General features: G+C 40.8%; 1 protein-coding gene across 1 annotated transcript in view; it reads left to right on the plus strand.

Annotated features, from left to right (window-relative positions):
• The window catches only part of CSMD1 (CUB and Sushi multiple domains 1), a 467695-nt gene that overhangs the window by 150377 nt on the left and 293631 nt on the right, over positions 1–23687 (plus strand). The window contains exons 17-18 of the mRNA XM_039255776.1: positions 9277–9468; positions 9925–10051. Coding sequence (XP_039111707.1) covers positions 9277–9468; positions 9925–10051 — 319 coding nt within the window. The remainder of the gene's footprint in view (positions 1–9276; positions 9469–9924; positions 10052–23687) is intronic.

A 23687-nucleotide genomic window follows, 5' to 3' on the forward strand; every position in this document is an offset into this window, starting at 1 on the left:
AGTGTGTATACGTATGCATGTACGCCTGTTTTTATCCGTGAAGCTGGAAGAAGCGTCCGCAGTCGAGCACGGCGTGTTGCTTGCGGTCACCTGTGCGGCCCTTGGAAAGTACAGGTGGCTCATTTAGAAGCAGCCATATTCCATACTGTGTGGCTGCCTGTAAATGGGCTGCCCTGTACTCGCATCCTGTTTTCGCGGAAACCCTGACGAAGCACGTGAGACTCCAGAGTGCTGACCGCTTCCCGCCGCCCCAGGATGCATGTCCGTTCTGTTCTTCGTGAGCACGGGGGGCCGTAGTAAGAACCCTTCCAATTAGACTCTGAGCCCTGAGGGCAAGGCCCTGGCTGCATGTTGCAATAGGAGGTGGAATCTTGTGAAATGTGTTACATATTAAGTGCTTGGTATGTGTGTATGAATTACTGAAAGGGCGTCCCATGAAAATGTAAGATGTTAAGTGTTGTGTATTATTTGTCCTCCTATATAGATTGTGAGCTCCTGGTAATCCAGGACTGAGATCAGTTAAGTTTATATTTTCAGCATCTAGGAAAGTATCTGAAGTACTGTAGATAGTATAAAAAGATGTTAAAATTATTTAATTGATTAATGCCGTAGATCAGAGAATGAGATTTTCCAGATACTTGTTCTCAATAAAATTATCTAAATCATCTTTTTTTATTCACTTTAATACCCATTAATATTGGGTCCGAAAAGGAAAACATTATGTTAGGGAATTATACTCTCGATGTAGTTTATCAGAAAAATGAAATGTTACTAGACTAAGCTACTCTATATAAATTACTAGCTTCATCATCATGCAGAAATCATAACAAAAAGTACATTTAATGAAAATAATATTAATAGCTTAATTATAATTAAAGTAGTCACTTCTACTTCAACATTTTTGCTTAAAACTTAAATGTAGAAGACATGGATAATCTGAACACATAGAATGGTGATGCCAGACAAATAGTAATATTAACCACATGACTGTAAGTTTAATTCCATATAATAGAAGGAGCCAAACTTATAAAAATTTATACAAGTTCCTATTTTTTTTAATTTTTTTAATGTTTTATTTATTTCTGATAGAGAAAGAGACAGTGTGAGCAGGGGAGGGTCAGAGAGAGAGGGACGTACAGAACCTGAAACAGGCTCCAGGCTCGGAGCTGTCAGCAAAGAGCCTGACGCGGGGCTCGAACCCACAAACCGGGAGATCATGACCTGAGCTGAAGTCGGACGCTCAACCGACTGAGCCACCCAGGCGCCCCTACAAGTTCCTATTTTCAAAAATATTCTGAGGCAACTGGTCCTACAAAAAATTATTCTGTATTCTTCCTACTATTATCTCTAATATAAAAAGTAGCAAATACAAAAAAAAAATCAGGAACAGTAGAAAAGCAATAGAAAATAGAGGGGGGAGTGCAGGAAGCACAAAGCGCAGCTGTTAGGGTTGTGGGGGGCCGGTCTGCAGTCCCCGCACTCCTGTTGCCGAGGTGCCCATGGCGGTCTGTCACTTCTTCTTATCGTGTCCCATCCCTCTCTTGGACAGTAAGCCCCAGAAGCCTGGTACTTTCTTGTTTCATGCCCTAAAAATCTAAGAGCATGATTATTTGTAGTGATTTGCAGAAGCAGGTGTTGATGAAGGGGTTTCTTCTTTTCCCGGATCACACATTGGCTTTTATGAGATGACCCTGACGTTAGGACCCGATGTGATGTTTCTCTTTTCCCTCAGACCCTCGTGCGAGCTCCATTCCCTCCCCGGAGTCACCCTCCATCACAGCCATCCCTCTGCGGCCTCTCCTCATCTCTCAGGCTCCGCGTGCATGATGCATGTTTGCGTGCTTTGCACACACACATGCTTTGACCCCTGCGCTGCCCCGTGCCCCACTGCTGCCGCCTACTCAGTGCTGGAGAAACACCTTTCACCTTCTCCTGCTTTCTTACTCCCTCACTCCAACACATACGCCATATCGCCACCGATTATCTCTCTGATGTACAGATACCTGCACTTAGCTGTGTGTCACTTCCGTGTGCAGACACCTGCCTCCCCACCTGCCTCCCCACCACCACCACTCAGCATACGAGTCACCCTGCACTCCCCGGGGCTGCAGGACAGCCCTTCCCTGATGCTTACGATGGAGCATCAGTGAGATGCACGTGCTGCTGGAAATTGTTCTGATTCCAGGAAACCCCGTGTTCTTCCAGACCTCCACATGATAGTGAAGACTTCATCCGGAGACTTCTCTTCTGGTTCTATAAACACCAATGTCTACTGTCCTTCCCGAACAGCTCACTTTTATCTCTTCTGCAAAGCTGTGTCCAAGCTTCTGCTTCCTTCCATGCCTCTCTCAGCCTTCCCACAAGCCTTTGCCATATGGGTATCGTTTTTCTTAAGTTTATTATTTTTGAGATAGAGAGAAAGCATGAGCAGGAGAGGGGCAGAGAGAGGGGGGCAAAGGATCGAAAACAGGTTATGTGCTAACAGCAGAGAGCCTGATGCGGGGCTCAAACTCATAAACCATGAGATCATGACCTGAGTCAAAGTCAGATGCTTAAGCGACTGAACCACCCATGCACCCCTCGTATTGTTTTTAAAATACTTATTTTCTTTGCTGTGCAAGTAAGTAGACCATGAACAAGGGGGCCCTGTTCTGTTCAGTTCCACTCACAGTAACAACACATTTCCTGCCTCATAAATCATAGTAAATCTGTTTTAAAAATGTAGACAATGTGCTGATTATAAGTTCTTACCACAGTGTATGAGTTACAAAAATCTTCACCAGTTGGACACATTTAAAAACTGACTTATAGTAAAATGCCTTTGGCCCATCCATCTCCACGCCTGATGTAGATGCTGACCCCGAGGCTGGGCAAGCCCCCTACCCCTCAACAGGGACGAGCAGTGTGCAGCATTAGACGTCAGTGAGAGGTGGACAGTGCAAATTCTTCTATGAAGCCCTCACGGAACCGATATTAACACCTTGAATAGCTGCATATGCTCCATCAGGGTCAGAGTATATACCACAGTAATGACTCATTTTGGGTCCATACAATATATTTATATTAAGATTGACTCCCAAAATTCTTAGCTATGATTACCTTACTTTACGGTTTCTTAGTGATGTATGTCATGAAAACCAAGATGGTTCCAGAAGAGTAACTACTTTGGTGATCTGATTTTCACTCTGGACTTAAATAGGCTTCTTGACATTTCACTCTGGGGCTCAGGAGTTCATTTTTCTGTTCAAACATTTTCACCATCCTATTGAATAATGCTGTTCGGGGGAAATTCAGAGTATCATCTCACATAATCATGAAGTAACATCAATCATAAAGTAATATTTGGGGAAAATAAATAAACAATTAAAAAGTAGCTGATAAAAAAGTCTATTTGAAGCCAAGAACTATAGGTGAAAAAAGCATTGATGTGTAATTTAGTAAATAATAACTTGAAACTCCAATGTGAGTACACATGCTTCATCTAGAGTTTCATTCTTAAATAATGAGAGTTGTGTTTAAGTGCAGGACTCACACATTTCAGGAAGTTGATTGTCAATGAACTTTACTTTCCAGGTGAGCTACCAAAATAGCCTGAAGCAGTGCTCTTGTTTCAACGTTTCTTTTCAGATGACTGTAAATCCAAGAGTTAGTAAAAACATAAGTAATTGAATATACTGTAGAACCTTGGGTTGCGAGTAACTTGTTCTGTGAGTGTTCCATAAGATGAGCAAACATTTGTAATAAATTTGAACTTGATACATGTGCGATATCTTGCACCATGAGCAGTACGTTCACGTGATCATAGCTGAGCCAATGGCCCTTGAAAGTCGCTTTGATATACAGGTGCCTTGGAGGACAAGCCTGTTTCCAGAACGAATTATGCTCACAAACCAAAGTTTTTCTGTACTTGTTTTTACTGAATGCAAATGTGAAGGCCATGTCCCTTTGTGTGTGTTTGTGTGTTTTGCTTGTTTTAGTTTTTGTTTGTTTTTTGTTTTCTTTTTGGCACAAGGCAACCTTTTTTTTTTTTAAATTTTTTTAATGTTTTATTTATTTCTAGAAGAGAGAGAGAGACAGCGTGAGCAGGGGAGGGTCAGAGAGAGAGGGAGTCACAGACTGAAACAGGCTCCAGGCTCTGAGCGGGCAGTCAGCACAGAGCCCGACGCGGGGCTCGAACCCACGAACCGTGAGATCATGACCTAAGCGAAAGTCGGACTCTTAACCGCCTAAGCCACCCAGGCGCCCCCAAGGCAACCTTTTCCTAGATTACTAAGGAGATTTTTACCAAGAAGTACATTACTCAAATTAAAAGAAGTGTCAGGTTAAGTTAAATGATAACAGAGTTCTGTATATATTTGAGGCTTTTCCCAGTTATTTATAGGTGAAGATATCAGAGATTTTTAAATCCTGTTCAGTTGTGGTTCTCAAAGCTCGCCTGCGCACCAAAGCACTTTCCTGGGGGCACCTGGGTAGCATAGTCGGTTGAGCATCCAACTTGGCTCAAGTCATGATCTCGTGGTTTGTGGGTTCAAGCCCTGTGTTGGGCTCTGTGCTGACAGCTCGGAGCCTGGAGCCTGTTTCAGATTCTGTGTCTCCCTCTCTCTCTGCCCCACCCCTACTCATACTCTGTTTCTCTCTGTGTCAATAATAAATAAACATAAAAAAATTTTAGAAAGCACCTTCTCAGAAGCTGCTCGGACAGAGGCTGGAGACCCTGGTGACTACAGCCCCGGCATTCAGCCTGTAGGCATGGAGTGGGCCAGATCCAGGCCTGTTCTGCTCTCACACAGGTGCTTTATGGACAAGATAAGAACTAGACCAAATACTTGAGAGTTCAGTGGAAGTCTCTTACAATGCCATTTTGTTAGATGTTTAAGACAGATACCATTTAATCCTTAAAAAATATTAAGTTTGGGTAAATAGTATAAAAGACGTGGGGTGGTCATTTCCATTTGTCTGATGCTTACAGCTTGTTTTCTCTGGAACATTTAGCCCAAAGCATCTTTGCAACTTAAATGACCTCAGAAGAAATCACAGAAACACACACACACATGGAATTACTAAATAAATTCAGTAACCGTCACAACTCTTAATAGATGTTTTGAAACAAATAACTGGGTTTAATCTTCTGTAAAGTTTGTGTGGTGTAAATCCGGGGAACCAGGATTTGCTACGCTGATTTCCTGTGGGCTGGCGGCTCCCAAGATGGGAGGGGCATCTTCTCTATATTCTTAAAGTCATCACCCTTTAGCAGCATCAAGACTGATCATTATAAAGTGTTTTAGATTCAGATTAAAATGGAAATATCTCTTCTTTAGAGGAATATCTTTGAGATCTAAAGGTAAATCTTAACAATACTTTTTGAGATATTTTTGATAAACCACAGGAATTTTTTTTTCCTGAAATGGACATGGAATTAACACCAGAGTGTTTATTTCCCTGCTTCAAAATGCTGCTGTTATACATCAATGCAACTTAGTTCACCAGTGTTTAAAAGCAGTCTTGAAATGTTTAAGAGTCAATGGTATTACGACTCTTTAACCACAAAGCGAGCAGAACTCAGTGGAAATGAGTTCATTCGGTTTGTGGAGAGAGAAGAGAGCAGAGCGGGGATGTGTTTCTGGTGCTTGTGGACGGACTGAGTCCGACAGTCCAGCAGGGAGAGAAGTGTGGGGTTTCTGAAGACTTTTCCAGTCCTTTCAAGTCATTGATCAATACTGCTTCCTCCAGGAGCAGATGCCTGTGTTTGCGTCATAACTGGAAATGAATTACGACATCATGTGAGGCGTTTTGTGTGAATAAAGCTCTCTTTGGTAGACTGAAAATTGGAAAACTGAATTCTGGAATATCCAAATACCTTTCAACTGTCTGACAAGGAAGAGGAATATATTTCGTATCAAGACATTGCGTGGACCTCGAGGCTTTGGACATTTAGGAATCAAGTGCAGGATTTTTATAAATAAGACATTTCATGATGCCATTGAACACCTAAGTGAACTTCCAAAAAAATAATGGAAGGCACCATAAGAAGGAAAGTACCACTGACATTGGGAATAGGAACTACCCTATCAGAGAGAACTTGGCTTAACTGTCTGTGTGATAGGAATTTTTTAAAATTCAAGACTAAATGATAGAAAAAGCTGTAAAACATTTCTCAAAGAACATCATCCCAAATAAGGCTTGGCAGACTTTTTTTTTTTTTTAACCAGTTCGTCTTTACTGATTTTATTGTTTGTCCTCCAATGATCTTTTTTACCTTCCTCCAAAAAGGCTTGAAGGCAGAGGTTTAGTTGCAGAGGTTTATCTGTAAAGCTGCAGATGAGAAGCTCGTGAGAAAGTGCATCAGTCACTCAGGGAAGTCAGTGTCATTATCAGCATGGGCACACAGCTCTACCACGGGAAATCTTTATAACAGAACACTTCTGTGTGACCCAGGAGCAGGTGCTCGTCATCACGGAGGGTCCTGGGCGGGCGTGTCCCCTTCCGTGTCCAGGCTGTAGTCCTCCATGACAGGTGCTTGTGTTTCAGAGCTTAGTTTAGAGGCATTAGGTAGGGGCCTGGGGGCTGAGTCAGTTAAGCATCAGACTCTTCATTCTGGCTCAGGTCGTGATCTCACAGTTTCATGAATTTGAGCCTCATCGGGCTCTGCACTGACAACGCCGAATCTGCGTGGGATTCTGTCTCGCGCCTCCCTCTGCCCCTCCCCCACTTGCACTGTCTCTCTCTCAAAATAAATAAACTTAAGAAGAAGAAGAAATACTAGATGGATTTGCCAACTTGTTCCCCACTCTGAGTCTCATTAAGCCTTCACCAAAAGCCGATCAACCATCTGGTCCTTTGTGTTACTCACATCTGGCTTTAACAATCTGATTCTGGATTTTAGGCATCCTCACTTTCAGAGCAGTTATTCATTCAACAATCATTATTATAAACTAAAAAAGAATCTGGATTTATGGTGCTCCTTGAAAAGTCAGAAGCTTGCCTCACGGAAGGTGTGAGCTTCGGCGGGCAGGAGGCCACAGGTGTGGCCCAGGGCTGCTGGCAGCCGGGCCCTGCTCTTCGTTGCAGAGAGTCCTTAGCTTACCCAGCATCCGGCTGCAGGGCCACAGCCACTAGGGATGGATGCCCAGCTCACGCGGACATTTTGTATGCCTGGATTTTGTCTACTGAATATTTTCAATTCTGTGTCCCACTGGTATTTGACGCTTAAATACCTAGTTTGACTTCAAAATAGTGAAACATTTGAGACGCCGCCTCCTACGAGGAGTGGGGTCCTCCCCAGGTGTGGCCGGTGAACACCTCACCCCTGCTGCCTCTGCCCTCAGTCCCTCTCACCCTGGAGCCCTGCTCGGATCCCCTCCCTTCCCACCCAAGAATCACAGAAAACAACAACAGACTGAGGTTTCTTTTTTCCTTTTGTGAAAAGAGCAGCACTGTAATCTGTAAAGCCTGTTGCGATGCTTCTGTCCCATGGTTGTCTGTCAGATGCAACTTCAGCCGGTTACTGTCCTGCTTCGTCGCCAGTGTGTTGGGACTTTGTGGTCAGAGTAGAGTCGTCTAATATCTGCATGAGCCCTGAGACCCTTCCCCTTAACGACTGCCTCCCCTTCATCACACCTTAAAATATGTCTGTGTTTTGCACTGGAATTTATATTTTCTTATGTTCTTTCCTTCTGGGCATCTTGAATTAAAATTACAAGGAAACCTTGGTTTGCCAGCAAAATTCATTCCGGAAACACACTTGTCATCCAAGGCAGTCATGTAGCAAAGCGAATCTCAAGAACCATTGGCTCAGTTGTGATCACGTGACGCCTGGCGCCATGTACCACCCTATTGCAAGACTTCGCTTGTGTATCAAGTTAAAATTCGTTAGAAATGTTTGCTGATCTTGTGGAACACTCACAGAACAGCTTACTCACAATTCAAGGTTTTTCTGTATCTGGATTTCTTAAATAGATCAGTTATTGTAAAGGCATAGTTAGCAAAGACTAACACTTTATGAGTGTGGCTTCTAGGAAAGAGACTTAGCAACTTGAGTGTAAATGACCACATGTCATTTTCTCTCCTCTGCACAAGTCTGCAGAACTCAAATCCCGATTATGTAGAGATCATCAGAGCGGCATTAAATTGTGAATTCATGGGTATATTGCCCTCCATCCAACCATCTCAAAATACAAGTCTGGCAGGCCAACCTATCAAAAATCACAAACCTTTCCTTCCTTCCTTCCTCCCTCCCTCCCCCCTCCCTCCCCCCTCCCTTTCTCACTCTTTCTCTTCCTGTCTTCCTACCTCCTTTTTATTTTATACTCTTCCCTTTTCTTCGCTTTTCTTCCTTCCTCCCTCCCTCCCTCCCTTCCTTCCTTCTTTTTTTCTTTCTTTCTTTCTCTTTCTGGAAGAAGTCAAAGTTCGGTGGAACTTAATGTAAACAGGCCATGTGGTACATCAAGTTCCCAGCTCTACTTTTTAAAATGGTCAAAATTTGCATAAGTATAGAAGGGGAGAAATGTTAGTGTAAGATGGTCTCCACAGATGGCCTTAATATATTGCCTCCCATAAAAGGAATATACAGCTCTCGGATCGGCAGAAGCTAAATCTTCATTTCTGTCATCTATTTCTTTGAGTTTAAGAGCTCAGTTTGACAAAGTCATTATAGTGATTCATTTCTGGGGTTTCCATTGTACATGGAGTTAGCTGCCTGGAAGCCTCCCGAACCGTATGCAATAGAAGTATGGCAGGTGGAAATTCACGAGCCTGCCTTCTGTGAGTGGGGACAAGTTTTTTAATTTCCCATGGAGCTTAAGATCTTGGAGTTTTAGAGGAAGATGGTGTGAAGGTGGGTGGGTCACAACTGTAGGCATGGCTGGTCCCTCCTTCCAGAAAGCTGGGGCTTGACCGAGAAGGGATGTGGAAGAAGGAAAACCTTACAGCTCCGGGGAATGCTCCGGGGCTTCCTGGAGAACTCAGCATGCTGGCAGGCAGTATGGATTAGCAGACAAGGATTTGGAACTCTTGGGAAAAAAGATTCTCCTTATGATTATATAAATAGATAAGAACAAATAAAATTATCAAACATCATGAGACAACCATTTGTTACCGTCTTTTACCACTTGGGAACCATCCACACCCACATTTGTTTGTCCCTTTTTAAATTCACAACCTTCTTTTTCTTTACAAGCTCCGAGGCGCCTTTGATAACCTACCCTATTTCATCTTTATTCGATGCTAACGTACAGTCTACCGTTACCTCTACTCAATCTCTCCCCTCCTTTCTCATAGGTTTTGACCTGGTGAAATGTGAGGACCCAGGAATCCCTAACTATGGCTATAGGATCCGAGATGAAGGCCACTTTACTGACACTGTAGTTCTGTACAGCTGCAACCCAGGCTATGCCATGCACGGCAGCAACAGTCTGACCTGCCTGAGTGGCGACCGGAGAGTGTGGGACAAGCCACTGCCTTCCTGTGTAGGTGAGTGGGGGAGCCCCTCCATCACCTAAGCACCTGAGAGCAGGGAGGCCAGGGTGCTTTGGAAGAGGGCGTGGCTCTTCTGCCCTCTCCCCAGTGCAGGTTTTATGTCTTTTCAAGGTATGCGTGTCTTTTTGTGGTTTCTTGTTTTATGTAGGAAAGAACGACTTCCTGGTACTATTTTACTGAGGCTGTCTGCGCAGAATTGTTAGAATTATAACACGTGTGTGTCATTGTTTTGTACTTTCGACTTTAATTATGTAGCAGATAATGCCTTTCCATCAGGATGATGCTTGGGAATAAGCGTAAAGGAATGAAATGATGGAGGCGGACAAATGTGATGTTTTGTGGTTCTGTGTATAATGTGGATGGGATGGTTTGGGGGTTTGTTTTTAAAAGCACTGGACTGAAATCTGTGGGCCTGTAGTAAATCCCCTCCCGTGTCCCCTTCTCTCGCAGCGGAGTGTGGTGGTCACATCCATGCTGCCACCTCAGGACGCATCCTGTCCCCCGGCTACCCCGCTCCCTACGACAACAACCTGCACTGCACCTGGACCATCGAGGCGGACCCAGGAAAGACCATCAGGTACCTGTTTTGCTTGGGTTTCCGCGATGCAATTTTAGAACACAGGCATGTCTTCTACTTTTGTAGGGGAGACCATAGAGCATCTTTTACTATCCATGAATGGATTTAAGTTTCTGAATCGAAGGAAAACACGTAAAGGTGTGCACATATTTTTTTTTGTTGGCTCACACACTTACTGTGGTATTCCTTTAAGAACTTGTGTGAAGAGAAGAAGGAAGTACATGTATCAGTTAGCTTTTGGTGCATAGCAAACTGGCCCCCAAAACTTAGTTGCATACAACAATTATATTCCCATGACTTTGTGTGTTGCCTGAGAAGTTCTGACCTGGGCAGGTTTGGCAGGGTGGGCCCGGATGGCATCCCTCAGGAATGCAGATCTCAGCATTCCTCTTCCTGGAGGAAGGCCGGGCCACATTGTCGTTTCTTCAGTAAACCCATCATGATGGAACTTTCCCAGCAGCAAGCGATGACACACTTTTCCAACTTCAGCTTCTGCATTACTTTTGCTACCATGCCATTTGTCGAAGCAAAACCCATGAGCAAGATAAGGTTTGAAGAAATATATTCCAGCCTTAATGGAAAGAAAAGCAAAGTCCTATTGAAAAGGGGCTTGCACACAGGGGAGAATGTGGGGAGAATGTCATTTGCAATATACCAAAGGAAGCGTGAGGTAGACCAAGATGGCATTTCAATCTGAAGTTACACACATAAAAGAAAATCTTTAAAAGTCACAGAAACTTGGAGCACCTGGGTGTCTCCATTGGTTAAGCATTCAACTCTGGATCTCAGCTCAGGTCAGGTCTTGATCTCAGGGTTGTGAGACAGAGCTGCATGTGGGCTCAGTTAATGGTTCTCAGTTATTATGGTAATCTTTTATACCAATAAATAAACCAACAGAAAGTAATCTTTCTAAAGTAAGTTCTCCATGTTCTGGTCAGAAGGCTGTGTCAAAAACCATAGCACATAAATCAAAAAGTAATTTCAAAATAAGTTGTTTCTTGGTTATAGTTTTCGATGAACAAGAAGAGAGCACATAGCCCTTTGCAGCGCCTTATAATATTGTTTTACTCTGTTCACTTATTTTTTCCCTTTCATTGTAGTTCTGAAATCTCTGTACAAAATTTATTGTCTAAAACTTCTGCACCACCCTGGGGCGCCTGGGTAGCTCAGTCGGCTAAACATCTGACTCTAGGTTTTGGCTCAGGTCATGATCTCTCAGTTCCGTGGGTTTGAGCCCCATGTCAGGCTCCTTAGTGCTGATGGTACAGAGCCTGCATGGGACTCTCTGTTTCCTTATTTCTTTGTCTCTCCCCTGCTCATGCTGTCTCTCTCAAAATAAATAAACTGAACAAATTAAAAAAAAAAAAAAAAGACAGAGAGATTAACAAATCTGCCCCGCCCCTAACAGCCCTAATCTACATGTCTCTGATCCATTCACTACCCTATGTGCCAGGAAGCCCATGAGAGACTAAATGGCCAACTCAGCTCCTTCTTCAAATATATGAAGTAGAATCAAGTGGGAGATAAGGATAGAAACTTCTTTATGGAGCAAATGAATGGATAGGATATTCATAAAGCACTGATTTTTTGTGCTTATTCATACAAGGCAGCCTAGCAAACTTAGTAATGTATGTGAAACAGACACGGACCCATCATGCTGCAACTCTATAATGTAGTGACAGAAAAAAGGAATGAAAGCCGAGGGGAGATGCATATTGTATCCCATGATGCTCTGTTCCCTTCGTGTGACATCCGTCCTCTGAAACCCACCAGCTCTCTTCCACAGTGTGACACCAACATCTTGTCATCTTTTTAAAAAGAATTTTTAAAGTTCATTTATTTGAGAGAGAGAGAGAGAGAGGTGGAGGAGCAGAAAGAGAGGAGGAAGAGAGGAAATGAGAGAGAACCCCAAGCAGGCTAGGCACTGTGAGTGCAGAGCCAGATGCGGGGCTCGATCTAAGGAACCATGATCAGAGCTGAAACCAAGAGTCAGACGCTTAACCGACTGAGCCATCAAGGTGCCTCGGACATGTTGCCAACCTAAACCGACATGGCACAAACTACTACCACTTTCAAACCCTAAGGAAAAATGATTCTAGTTACTTATTGGGATCAAGAGAAGGAATGTATATCACCTACATAATGCAAGATGTTATTTTATGATAACTAATTTAAAAATTAATTTGTGACCCTAATTAAGATAAATGATTAATTAGATAATTATTGATCTACTGGGACAAAATAAGGTATATTAGAGTAACAATTTAAGAATCGATAATCTTTATGGAAATGAATGCACTTTTCCACTGAACTAAATAAAACTAAATATTATTTCTTAACTTTTAACTCCAGAATGCTTGATTTGAGGATTATAAAAGCTGTTAAGTTAGGTTTTATTTTGAAAAATCCTAGTGATATTTTATGAAATCTTAGGGATATTTTCTTTTAGGGAGGTTTCAAATTTTTGTATTTCTTACAAGTTCCATTGTAATTTGTTTCCTAAGAATTTAAATATAAGCACTGTTTTCCTAAATTCAAACCAAGTGATGAATTCATTCTTGGCAGGTGAATCTAATACTTCATTAACATTTTAATAAGAAAAGATAAAAGAAAGTAATAAAGAATGAGTTGAAGTAATAAAAACTGTAGAACCTTTATATCATGGACTGGGCTCTGATGTTTACCCATTAAAATTCTAGAAAAAAGAAAGACATTGGATACACCGATTTGTTGTTCTGGGAATGTTGTTCTTCTCTTCCATATCTTTCAAATATGAGAGTTTACCTAAGCAAATTTGTAAACAGATCTTTTTGATTTAAGTCATAAAGTCCTTCCCAATACGGAAATTAAGAAGGAATCATCAGTACTTATAATTAAGTTCCTTAGTGTTCAACTTCATCTCAAGATATTTCTGGTGATTTCTCTTCATTAAGAAAATATATATTAATTTTGGTGTGGCACCTTGGAATAAAACATAGTTAAAAGTACATGATGTACAGTTTTAGGCTAAAAATGGTACTAATACTCAGAATAACAGGGTCTGGTTTTAGCTTTGATATTTGTTGGCTGGTTACTAAATCTTAGTTATTCCACTGGTAACTGAACCAGTATTAACTGAACTGTTTATTTGATCATGAAGAATACATCAGTCATATAAACATGAGTTCAGGGATTAATTTAAGTATTTAAAAATTCTTAATATAAGTGGAATTCATTATTAGACATGCAGACTATGATATATTTAATGTAGATGTTTTTTACCCTCAACGAATGAGCAGCAACATCCCAGAAATTATTAAATATGGTTTCAACACACTTCAGGGCCAATTATGATTGGGCCTATTTTGATCTCACTGAAGCCCAGAGCAATTTTTGATTGCATATTGCTATAATTTTTTGCTCAAGGCAATAGAATACCGCTAAATAGTTATTATTATAGGGCACCTGCGTCTGGAAGAGGTTTGCAATTTTAACAGATTCTATAAAGCAGTTCCCTGAACTGAATTTGATTAAGAGTCTAATCACAAGACATTTTAGTAAAAATAGACACATTTAGTGTTATATGTAAACATTTCTCTAGGAGATTCCGTGCATTATTGCTAAGCTCAGCCATAATTTATATAATAAAGGTAACAACACCATAAACATCTTCAGCAAGCAGCATTAAAGGCCACATTTTACCTAAGCACATGTGAATATTGTTTCTTGGTATTAATTGCTTTTCTGTAATTGTCTGGAAAACTCACTTTGAAAGTATTTCTGTGCCTAGTCCATAGGAAATTATGTTTGGAAGTACGGCTGAGGGGAATTCTTTTGGAAAAGCTCACACAGGATTATCAAAAACTTAGCATGATTGTCAAAACTGCTCCTATCCAGACTTTAACAGAAAGTGACATTTGGGTTTCTGGTCTTCATCTCAACCTGATATGTCCTGTAATTGTTTCTTGGCCATCCTTGTGATAGAAAGAATACAGTGAGGCCTGGCTTGGAATTGTAGGGATATTTTAATTTATTTTTGACTGGACTTCAAGATCCCCATAAGAAGTAGAATGAGAGGAAAACGACAGACCAGTGACCTCCACTCATGCGACACGTATGTCCAGTCTCAATGTTGAGCCTTAGCAAGTGTGCTGGGAGCCTGAGCTGGAAGCCTTTTGATGACATGGCGGCTGAGCCTGGGACCAGGAATCAACACATCTAAGGTTTCTCCTTTCCTATTTAGACCACAAATTATACTTCTCTTTTGTGGCTCATGTGAGGAATTTGCCAGCCACAGGAACTTCAGCCAACTTCAGCCATCACAGGAACTTCAGTGAGGAAAGAGACCGCTGGTACTAACAAGCCTGCCATTACCTGGCTGGATTCCCACTGAGCTTAGCCCCCCAGCCCCTCAGGAGCCCCTGAGAGAGAGGCAGGAGGGCTGGGGGCACTCCTCGCTTTGCGGGATCCTCACAAGCGCAATTTCAGTTATGACTCGTTTAATTAACAGCCCTCCTCCAACCACTGAAATCTCAGCAGAAATCTGTAGACTGAAGAGTTGCATAAAGAGACTTCCCTCTTCACCCGTCAGTGCCCATGTCACTACACAGGTAACGGAGGCACCCCCGCATCACCGAGTGACCGCGTCCCCTCCGAAGTCCTGGAGTGGTCGAGCGTGCACGTCTGCTACTCAGCTCATCTCCAGGGCATGTGGTGTCGCCGCCTCATTTCCCGTGATAAGCCTGCCTGACATTCTGCATGGGCAGATCGTGAAAATGGGGCTGGCCAGCAGAGACAAAAATACAGAAAAAAAAATGAAAAGTGGTAACATGGGAAGTGAAACTGGAATCGGAGCTAGGGAGGGGTATAGGAGACATAGTTGGCAGTAGAAATGTTGGCATTTACCCCTACTGCATAGACACGGAGACCCCTATAGACAGACTCCAAACACATCAACTTGCATCATTGCTGTTATCATTTCTCCCTGGCCCTGTTTCCGTTTCTGTATTTCCCCCTCCAGGCGGCCGGGTCTTAATTTTCAGTACTGGCTCCCACTCTCCCTTATTTTGCCTTCCTTAGTCTCCAGGATTTCCCCAAAAAGAAAGTCCAGGACGGTGGTGTGTGTCTCCCAGCATTCCTTTGGTGATTGCATTAAATTTCTTCATTATAAGCACTTAGAAAAAAGTTTGGTGCAGATGAACCAAAGCCTTGTCAGATCTCCATTTGTTTATCTTCATTTCTTCTTATCAGACTTTTCCAGTCCCTTACTTAGCATGCTCATTACCTGCCTTATTTTAATCTTCTCCCAGCTGACCTTTCCAAATCCATGCTCTGCCCTCCCCGATCTCTCCAACACTCCCATCGCTGATCAGCAAGCATAAGCTCCTTAACCAAGGCTGTAAAAACTGTCTTTGATTCGGTTTTCTGTGCCTTCCCAGATTCACCTCCAGCCAGCGCCCAGTGCCAGCTGTGCTACACCAGCTCTGTCCCCTGACCTCTGCTCTCCCTAGTTATTCCCTGTTCTCTCATCTCCAGATTCTTCCCATCTATCAGGGCCCAGTTAAGATGCCAACTCCTCCACAAAAATTTCATGCTTATTATCCCATCGAAAAATAACCTCTTTTCTTTGAATTCAGCATTTCAATCCTTGATCGACCATCCTTCTGAGCTTGTATCTGTGTGAATGTCATAAGCTTGCATCCAAGGACAGAAGGCAAAACTCGTCATATCCTAAGCCTCTCTCCTGCCCATGATCATGTGTTCCACACGTCTCCCCAATTCCGGGACTGAAGCTCCTAGATGGCGCTCTCGCACCCACCGCAGCCACTAATCCCTTGTCCAGACCCTTTTCATTCATGAGACTGTTATACCCTGATCATCCTGTGAGGGCTTTCTCTGGTCCACTGTTCCCACTCCAGGGAAGATGTTTTATTGCCTTTATTAAAAACATTGATTCAATATGGCCAAAAATGAAGGCATATATAGACATTTTGAAAAATGTTAAAAAAAAAAATGGCACACATTATGCACTCTACCAGACTTCATTGTTAACCTGTTGACATGTCTTACATGCATGTTACATGTAACTATGCATATTCCATAGTGTGAGTGGCTGTTGTTAAATGTTGTCTCTCTTGTTAGTTAGTTATTTTATTTCTAATTTTTGGTATTTTACATAACCATATGGCAAATAGTATTGCAAGTAAACTTTTGCTTATATTTATAATTAATACCTTAGAATACATTTCTAGGAATATTTTTCCTGGGTCAAATGCTGAAAACATTTTTGTTTTGTTTTGTTTTTATTTTTTGAGAGAGAGTTTGTGAGCTCGGGAGGAGCCAAGAGAGGGGGAGAGAGTGACTGTTAAGTAGGCTCTGTGCCCAGAACAGAGCCCAATGTGGGGCTCAGCTCGATCTCACAACCATGAAGATTATGACCTGAGCCAAAAATCACAAATCAGGCATTCAATCAACTGAGCCACTCAGGCACCCCTGCATTTTTATATGTCTTAATACAAATATTTCTATAAAGCAAAAATGATCATTTCACTTACCCACTTCAAAAAATGACTTTTTATCTGCCTCGGACATGCAGAATAAATTCAAGCTCATTGGCATGCTATGCAAAGTTTCTAATTTCCTTATGTTTGAAACACAGGAAAAGTGTTGCAGAAAAATAAAAAGGCTGAAAAGTAGTTTGCTGTCGTCCTAGATGTGAAAGAAGACTTTTGAAAAATTGGTATAATTTCACTCTGCAAACACAAATATATAAACTTTTATCTATTCGTTTATCTTTTTATTGAATTACTTTTACACAAATAGTATCATGTCCTAATATTATCCTGAGCATTATTTTCTGGGTTAATAAACACAGTCCAAGCTTTAGGTCCTTTCCTGCAATTCCACCTCATTCCATGCAGTCACCACATATTTTTCCATTGCCTGATCCTGCCATCATTTACTTAACCACACCCTGTCGGGATGTTTGGGCTGTTTTCAGTTTTTCACTGTGATCAGCCTTGCTGTGTGTGCACACATTGCTGTTCCTACGACCATTATGAAATTGCTTTTATTTCCTTTTTTTTTTTTAATGTTTTATTTATTTCTAGGAGAGAGAGAGAGAGACAGCGTGAGCAGGAGAGGGTCAGAGAGAGAGGGAGTCACAGGCTGAAACAGGCTCCAGGCTCCAAGCTGGCAGTCAGAACAGAGCCCGACGCGGGGCCCGAACCCAGGAACCACGAGATCATGACCTAAGCGAAAGTCGGACGCTTAACCGACTAAGCCACCCAGGCGCCCCATGAAATTGCTTTTAAAAAGAGTAGCGATAGCCTCCACCTGTATATGAGAAGGAAGCGTCTCCACATTCTCACTGAAACCAAATAAAGTCTTTTCATCTTCATCAGTCTGGCAGGAAGAGAAACTGCCTCTACAACGTTGTTTCTTATGTTTATTTGTAGCTTTTACGTTTTGACACGTTCGACATATTTATGTGTTTGTTTACTCGTGTCTGTCTCTTTGCTTTTACTTGAATCCCCTTCCTTATTTCTGTGTGCCTGACAAGACCCCTCCTAGACACCTTGAGCAGAATTGGACACATGTCTCTCTCTACCGACCTGAAGCTCTACTTGTACCTGTTAGAGCTTGTAACGCAGGCTTGCCGTGTGCATGGGTTTTGTTTCCTCACTGGCCTCTGTCTGAAAGGAATGGGAGTTCTTCAGGATGATACTATATTTTCTTCCATTTTAAATGTTCCCTACATGTGGTATCATGGCTGGCATATTGACTTTTCCTGTTTATTTTAAATAGCTGTTAGTTTTTTGTGTTTAAATTTTGTTATCGTATTTTTGTTGGAATCATGAGACAGATTTTTCTTTTTTTTCTTTTTTAATGTTTATTTAATTTTGAGAGACAGAGACAGAATGTGAGCAGGGGAGGGGCAGACAGAGAGGGAGACACAGAATCCGAAGCAGACTCTGAGCTGTCAGCACAGAGCCTGCTGTGGGGCTCGAACTCATGAACTGTGAGATCATGCCCTGAGCCGAAGTCTGATGCCCAACAGACCGAGCCACCCAGGTGCCCCAGTAAGGCAGTTTTCAAACTGGCAAAACTCACAGCACCAAGCGGCGTGGTTGGTTGTGTGTGTGTAGAAGTTTCTCATTAACATGTAACGTATATGCCTGAACCTGCACCAAATATCAGTGTGTGGCGTGTTCATGAAACAACACCCTGTGTGATCAGTAACCAGATAAGAAACCAGAAATAGAGGGTCATCAAGACATGACCTGTGCCCTTTGAGCCCCATTTTAATCATTCATTCTCAAGGATAATCACTATCCTGCTTTCAGATGAGTTTTGCCTAATTTGAACACTGTGAATAAAATGGAATTAAACAGTGGGATTAGTGTTATATCTTCATTTCTGCAACCTCCACTCCTACTGATATAACTAGATTATTCCATTGCATGAATACACCATGATTTATTGATTCATTCTGGGTATTGATGGACGTGTGGATTGTCTTAATCTGGTATTTGGTACCATATTGAATATGCCTTCATGTATGATTTGGTGAATACATATGAATACATATTTGGAGTAAAACATATGTTTTTCTCTTGGATGCACACCTAGCACTAAAATTCCTGAGTAATGGTGAGTCCTACACTCAGCCTTGGTAGATTCTGCCAAATGATCTTCCAAAGTGATCATATTCCTCCCATCACCACATAGTTAAGATTCCCAGGCTTTCCACTGTCCAACTACACTTGAGATTGACTGCCGTTTTTTTTCTTTTTCTCTTCTTTTCTTTTTTCTTTTTTCTTTTGTTTTTCTTTTCTTTTTTCTCTTTCTTCCTTTCTTTTCTTCCTTCCTTCCTTCCTTCCTTCCTTCCTTCCTTCCTTCCTTCCTTCCTTCCTTCCTTTCTTATTTATTTATTTTGAAAGAGACAGAGACAGCATGAGTTGGGAAGGGCCAGATAAAAAGGGAAAGTGAGAATCCCATGTGGGGATTGATCTTATGAACTGTGAGATCATGACCGGAGCCAAAAGCAAGAGTTGGACACTTAATCAGCTGAGCCACCCAGGCACCTGACTTTTTCATTTTAACAATTATAGTGAGTGTCTAGTGGTTTTAATTTGCATTTCCCTGGTGATTGATCAAGGACAACATGCTTTCATATATGTTTAGTTTTATAAACATAATTTTTTAATGTGTTTATTGGCCTTTTTGAGATCATTTTTTATAAATTGCCAATTGAAGTCTTTTGCCCATTTTTTTCTGTACCAAAATGCCTTTTACTTATCAATGTGTATATAGTTTATATCTATATTAAGTACAATATTTTGTTAATTGTATGCTTAACATTTGCCCTTATATCCTACCATCAGTCTTTTGATCTCATAATGATGTCTTTTGATATATGTGGATTCTTAATATCAATGGGTCAAATTTATTTTGACTCATTTTTCTTTTATGGTTAGTGGTTTTCTTACCTTTATTTAAATTATGTTATACCAAACGTGTTTTTAGAGTTATTAATATTTTCGGGTCCAGATTAAGAAATTCTGCCTTCCCAAAGTTATAAAAATTTTATGTTGGGTTTTTTTTGCAGAAGACTTATTTTACCTGCCACATTTATGTCTCCATGACATCTGGAATTGGTTTTTGTGTACAGTGTGAGCAATATTTGGGGATTTGGTTGTTTTTGCTGTTGTCATTAGTGAAATGCAATTGGCCATTTGCTGAAAAGCTGAGTCTTTCTTCCTTGCACTATCCACTATGATCTTTATCATACACCAGGCCACTAATATATCCGTAGGTCTGTTTCTGAACTTTATTCCATCCCATGGATCTGTTTGTCTCACCAGTGTAATACTTTTCTATCTTAATTATTTAATGATTTTATAATAAGTCTTGATATCTGGTACTGAAATCCTCCGGTTTTGTTCTTTGTAATGCAGATTGCTATCACTATTCTTGACCCTTTGCATCTCCATATTCAGTGCAGAAACACGTGTTACTTTCTACAAAAGAAGTTTCTTGGATTTTGATTAGAATCCTTCATATCAATAGAATTCAGGGAAACCTGATGTCATTTACAGTGCTGAATGTTCTGATCCCTAACAACATTTGGGATATTTATTTGGATCTTCTACAACTTGCTTTGATGATGCTTTTCAGTTTCCTTGTGGAGACCTGGCACATCTTTTGTTGGAATTATTCCTACCTACAGGAAGCTTTGTTATATGAATGATACAGAATTTTTATGTCATTTTGTATTTATGCTACTGTATGAAAATGAGTTATATTTTTATATTTATCTTATATAAACTTCTTATTCTAAGAGTTTGTAGGTTTTCAAGTTTTCTCTACGCACACAATCATGCTATCTACATTAATCAGAGTTGACCTTCATTTTCCCAAGTCTTAGGCCTTTTGCTTTGTCTTATTACAGGGGCCACAATCTCTAGCATAATGTTAATTAGAAGTGGTGATACTCGGCCTCAGTGCTCTGTTTCCTGTCTCAGAGACTCAACTCTTAATTGTTCTTTACTTCAGTATATATATTTTAATCATAGAAAAAAAGTCTCATAATGGAAAAAAATAATAAATATTAAATTTTATGATCTAAAGTTATGAAATTCTCCCAGGATCTACAGGAAAATTATCTGAATTTGTAAATGTAATTATTTATGCAAGGTGAATACAAATTATAATGTTTTATACTATTTTTTTTCACTTAGCTATACTTCATGGACTTCTGTCTATATATCTGTCTTTACGGAACTTTTAATTCCTTTGCTGTTGACCATTTATCCTGTTTTCCATTTATCACCAATTTAAACACACTTTGATACATATAAGATGTATATTTCTATATGTTTGTCTCTATTGAGCTCTCAGAGTTAAGTTTGATCATTTGTATTTTCTAGAAAACAGTGTCATGCATAGTTTAAAGGTTATTGCCATAGACTTATATACAGTAATTGCTTAAATTAGTTTCTTCTTTTTTCTTCTTTCCTTCATTAATTTTTATTTTTATCAAAAAGTACTACAAGCACACTGTGTAAAAGTCACTCTACAGTGATAGTTACAATAAGTACTAATTCCTTACATCACCTTAAATGCTGGAATTGATCTACAATATGAATTTAGCAGCTACTAAGCCTACTGTGTCCTGAGTAGTTTAGTGAACATCAGTGTCACCTAAACACATTCTGGAAAGACCAAAGTACACCAAAGGCAGGAAGATTTCACAAACAGCCAAAGAAAGGCATATATTAATTAGCCTGATAAAAGGCATCTTAAAAATACAGACTAAATTAAGGAGATCTTTGAAAACCTGAAGGGAAATAACCATCAACCTGGAATCCTATACTCAAACTATCTATTATTCCTTACCATAGGTACCTGTTATGCAAGTATTGACACACAAAATAATCCTCTATTGTGCTTAGGGGTGTATATTCTCCAGGAATATGACAGTCAGGAACTTTTGTTCAGCTAAGAACATAATTTAATACAAACATGACTGAATTGTGTGGCGACACTGGAAATTGCACAGTGCACTTCTTATACATCTTTATGATTCATAGATCCAGTAGATAACAAATTAGGAAGCTTATAGTCTTCAACAATGTATTTATTAGACTTAATTTAAAAAGATCTTCAACCTTCAAGTAGAATCTGAACATTCTGTTCAAATAAGTGGGAAATCCACACAAACATGGTCACATTCAAAACAATATATATATATATATATATATATATATACAGAATCACTAACTTTTTACCCCAATGTCCAGACCAAAATGGGATAGAAATAGAAAAGTCTATGGTAAAAGTAATGTAGGGGAGGAAAACTCCTCCCTTCTTCTCTTGTAGCCTCTTGGACTGATCTAATAATTAATGTGATGTGAGACAAATTAACAGGAGGAAAAAAAAACAAATTTAATTCACATGTACAGAAACCCCATTGGAAATATAAGACTCAAAGAACTGCCCAGAGCAGGTATTTTTTTATAGCTTTCAGATAAGGAGACAGTAAATGTGTGAAGAATTGACAAGATGAAGATGTTGGGGATTGGAGTAGTAAGTCAGAGAGGAAGTCACAAGGCTTGGCTGCACACCCTTCTCTGCCCTCAGCCTATCTCTCTGATGATGATGATGTCTTTCTGTTTCAGAGAGGGTACTTGTCACAGCGGCGATTTATTTCATACTTTAAGGGAGGCAACGGTGGTCAGAGAGGCACTCGTGCACCAGCTGATTCTTAAGTAACTTTAATTCAACATAATCAACATTCCAACCGAACATGTTTGGGGTTGTCAGATTCTGCTCCCCTATAGTAAGAAAACACACCTTCCATTAAAAAATAAGGGTACCTGAGGGTCTCAGTTGGTTAAGCTCCAACTTCAGCTCAGGTTATGATCTCATAGCTTGTGGGTTCGAGCCCCGTGTTGGGTTGGGCTCTTTGCTGACAGTTCAGAGCCTAGAGCTTGCTTCAGATTCCCTCTCTCTCTCTTTCTCTCTCTTCCCCACCCATGCTCACGCTGTGTCTCTGTTGATCTCAAACATAATAAACATTACAAAATTTTAAAAAGAGCTGAACCCTGTAATTCATCTTATCATTAATAAAAAAATAATTCTAGGGATGCCTGGGTGGCTCAGTCGGTTAAGGGTCCAACTTCGGCTCAGGTCATGATCTCACAGCTTGTGGATTTGAGCCCCATGTCTAGCTCTGTGCTGACAGCTCACAGCCTGGAACTGCTTCAGATTCTGTGTCTCCCTTTCTCTGCTGCTCACCTGCTTACATTCTGTCTCTGTCTCAAAAAGAAATAAACATTAAAAATTAAAAAAAAAAATAACTCCATGGTCTTATAAATAAGTATAGAAAAAATAATTTAATATATTTCATGATCAACAACATAACAGGATAAACAGAAACCCTCCTACCGTGGTAAGCAGCAGTGGATTTTTCCTAAAATGATGAAGTTTGTGATAAAATCTTTCAGCAAAAATATAATATAACATAATAAAATGTAACATAATATAATATAACATAATATAGTATAGTATAATATAAATAATATGACCTGATACATAAGCAGAAACAAAAGAGATAACACGTTACCAAAGTGGGAAAACATATGTTTTCAAGTAATTCAGGGTCCATGGTTCTCTTTTATTTACCCGTGACCATGACAATCTCATCTAGTCCTGTGGTGTAAACACCACTTACTTGCTGAAGACACACACGGTTATTCTTTCCATGACTCCTGGTTCATATGAACAACTGTTTCCTTCTCGTGTCTACTCAGTGCCCATGGGGCACCGCGAGGCCCCCGTGCCCCAGCCTCGCCCCTGGTCTTTCTCACTCTGTGAACGGCAACCCTCCTTCCTCGTTTCCAGGCAGCTTGGGGTGGCCTTGCTTCCCCTCCCTCCCCTGTGCCTCATCCGGTCACAGTTCTGTCTCCCGAAAGTCCCCAGGATCCCACAACCTCTTGGTGCCTCCCCTGGAGCTCCCTTGAGCAATGTGCGTCTTGCCCTGATTCCTCTTGATTCACATTTTCCTCTACGGTCTGCTGTCCACACAGCAAGCAGAGGAAAGGTGTTCAATCGTAGGTGAGGCAGTTGCTTCATTGAAAATGCCCCATTGGTG

Source organism: Hyaena hyaena, unplaced genomic scaffold (assembly GCF_003009895.1).
Source record: "Hyaena hyaena isolate Hyena2069 unplaced genomic scaffold, ASM300989v1 scaffold_545, whole genome shotgun sequence".
NCBI lineage: Eukaryota > Metazoa > Chordata > Mammalia > Carnivora > Hyaenidae > Hyaena > Hyaena hyaena.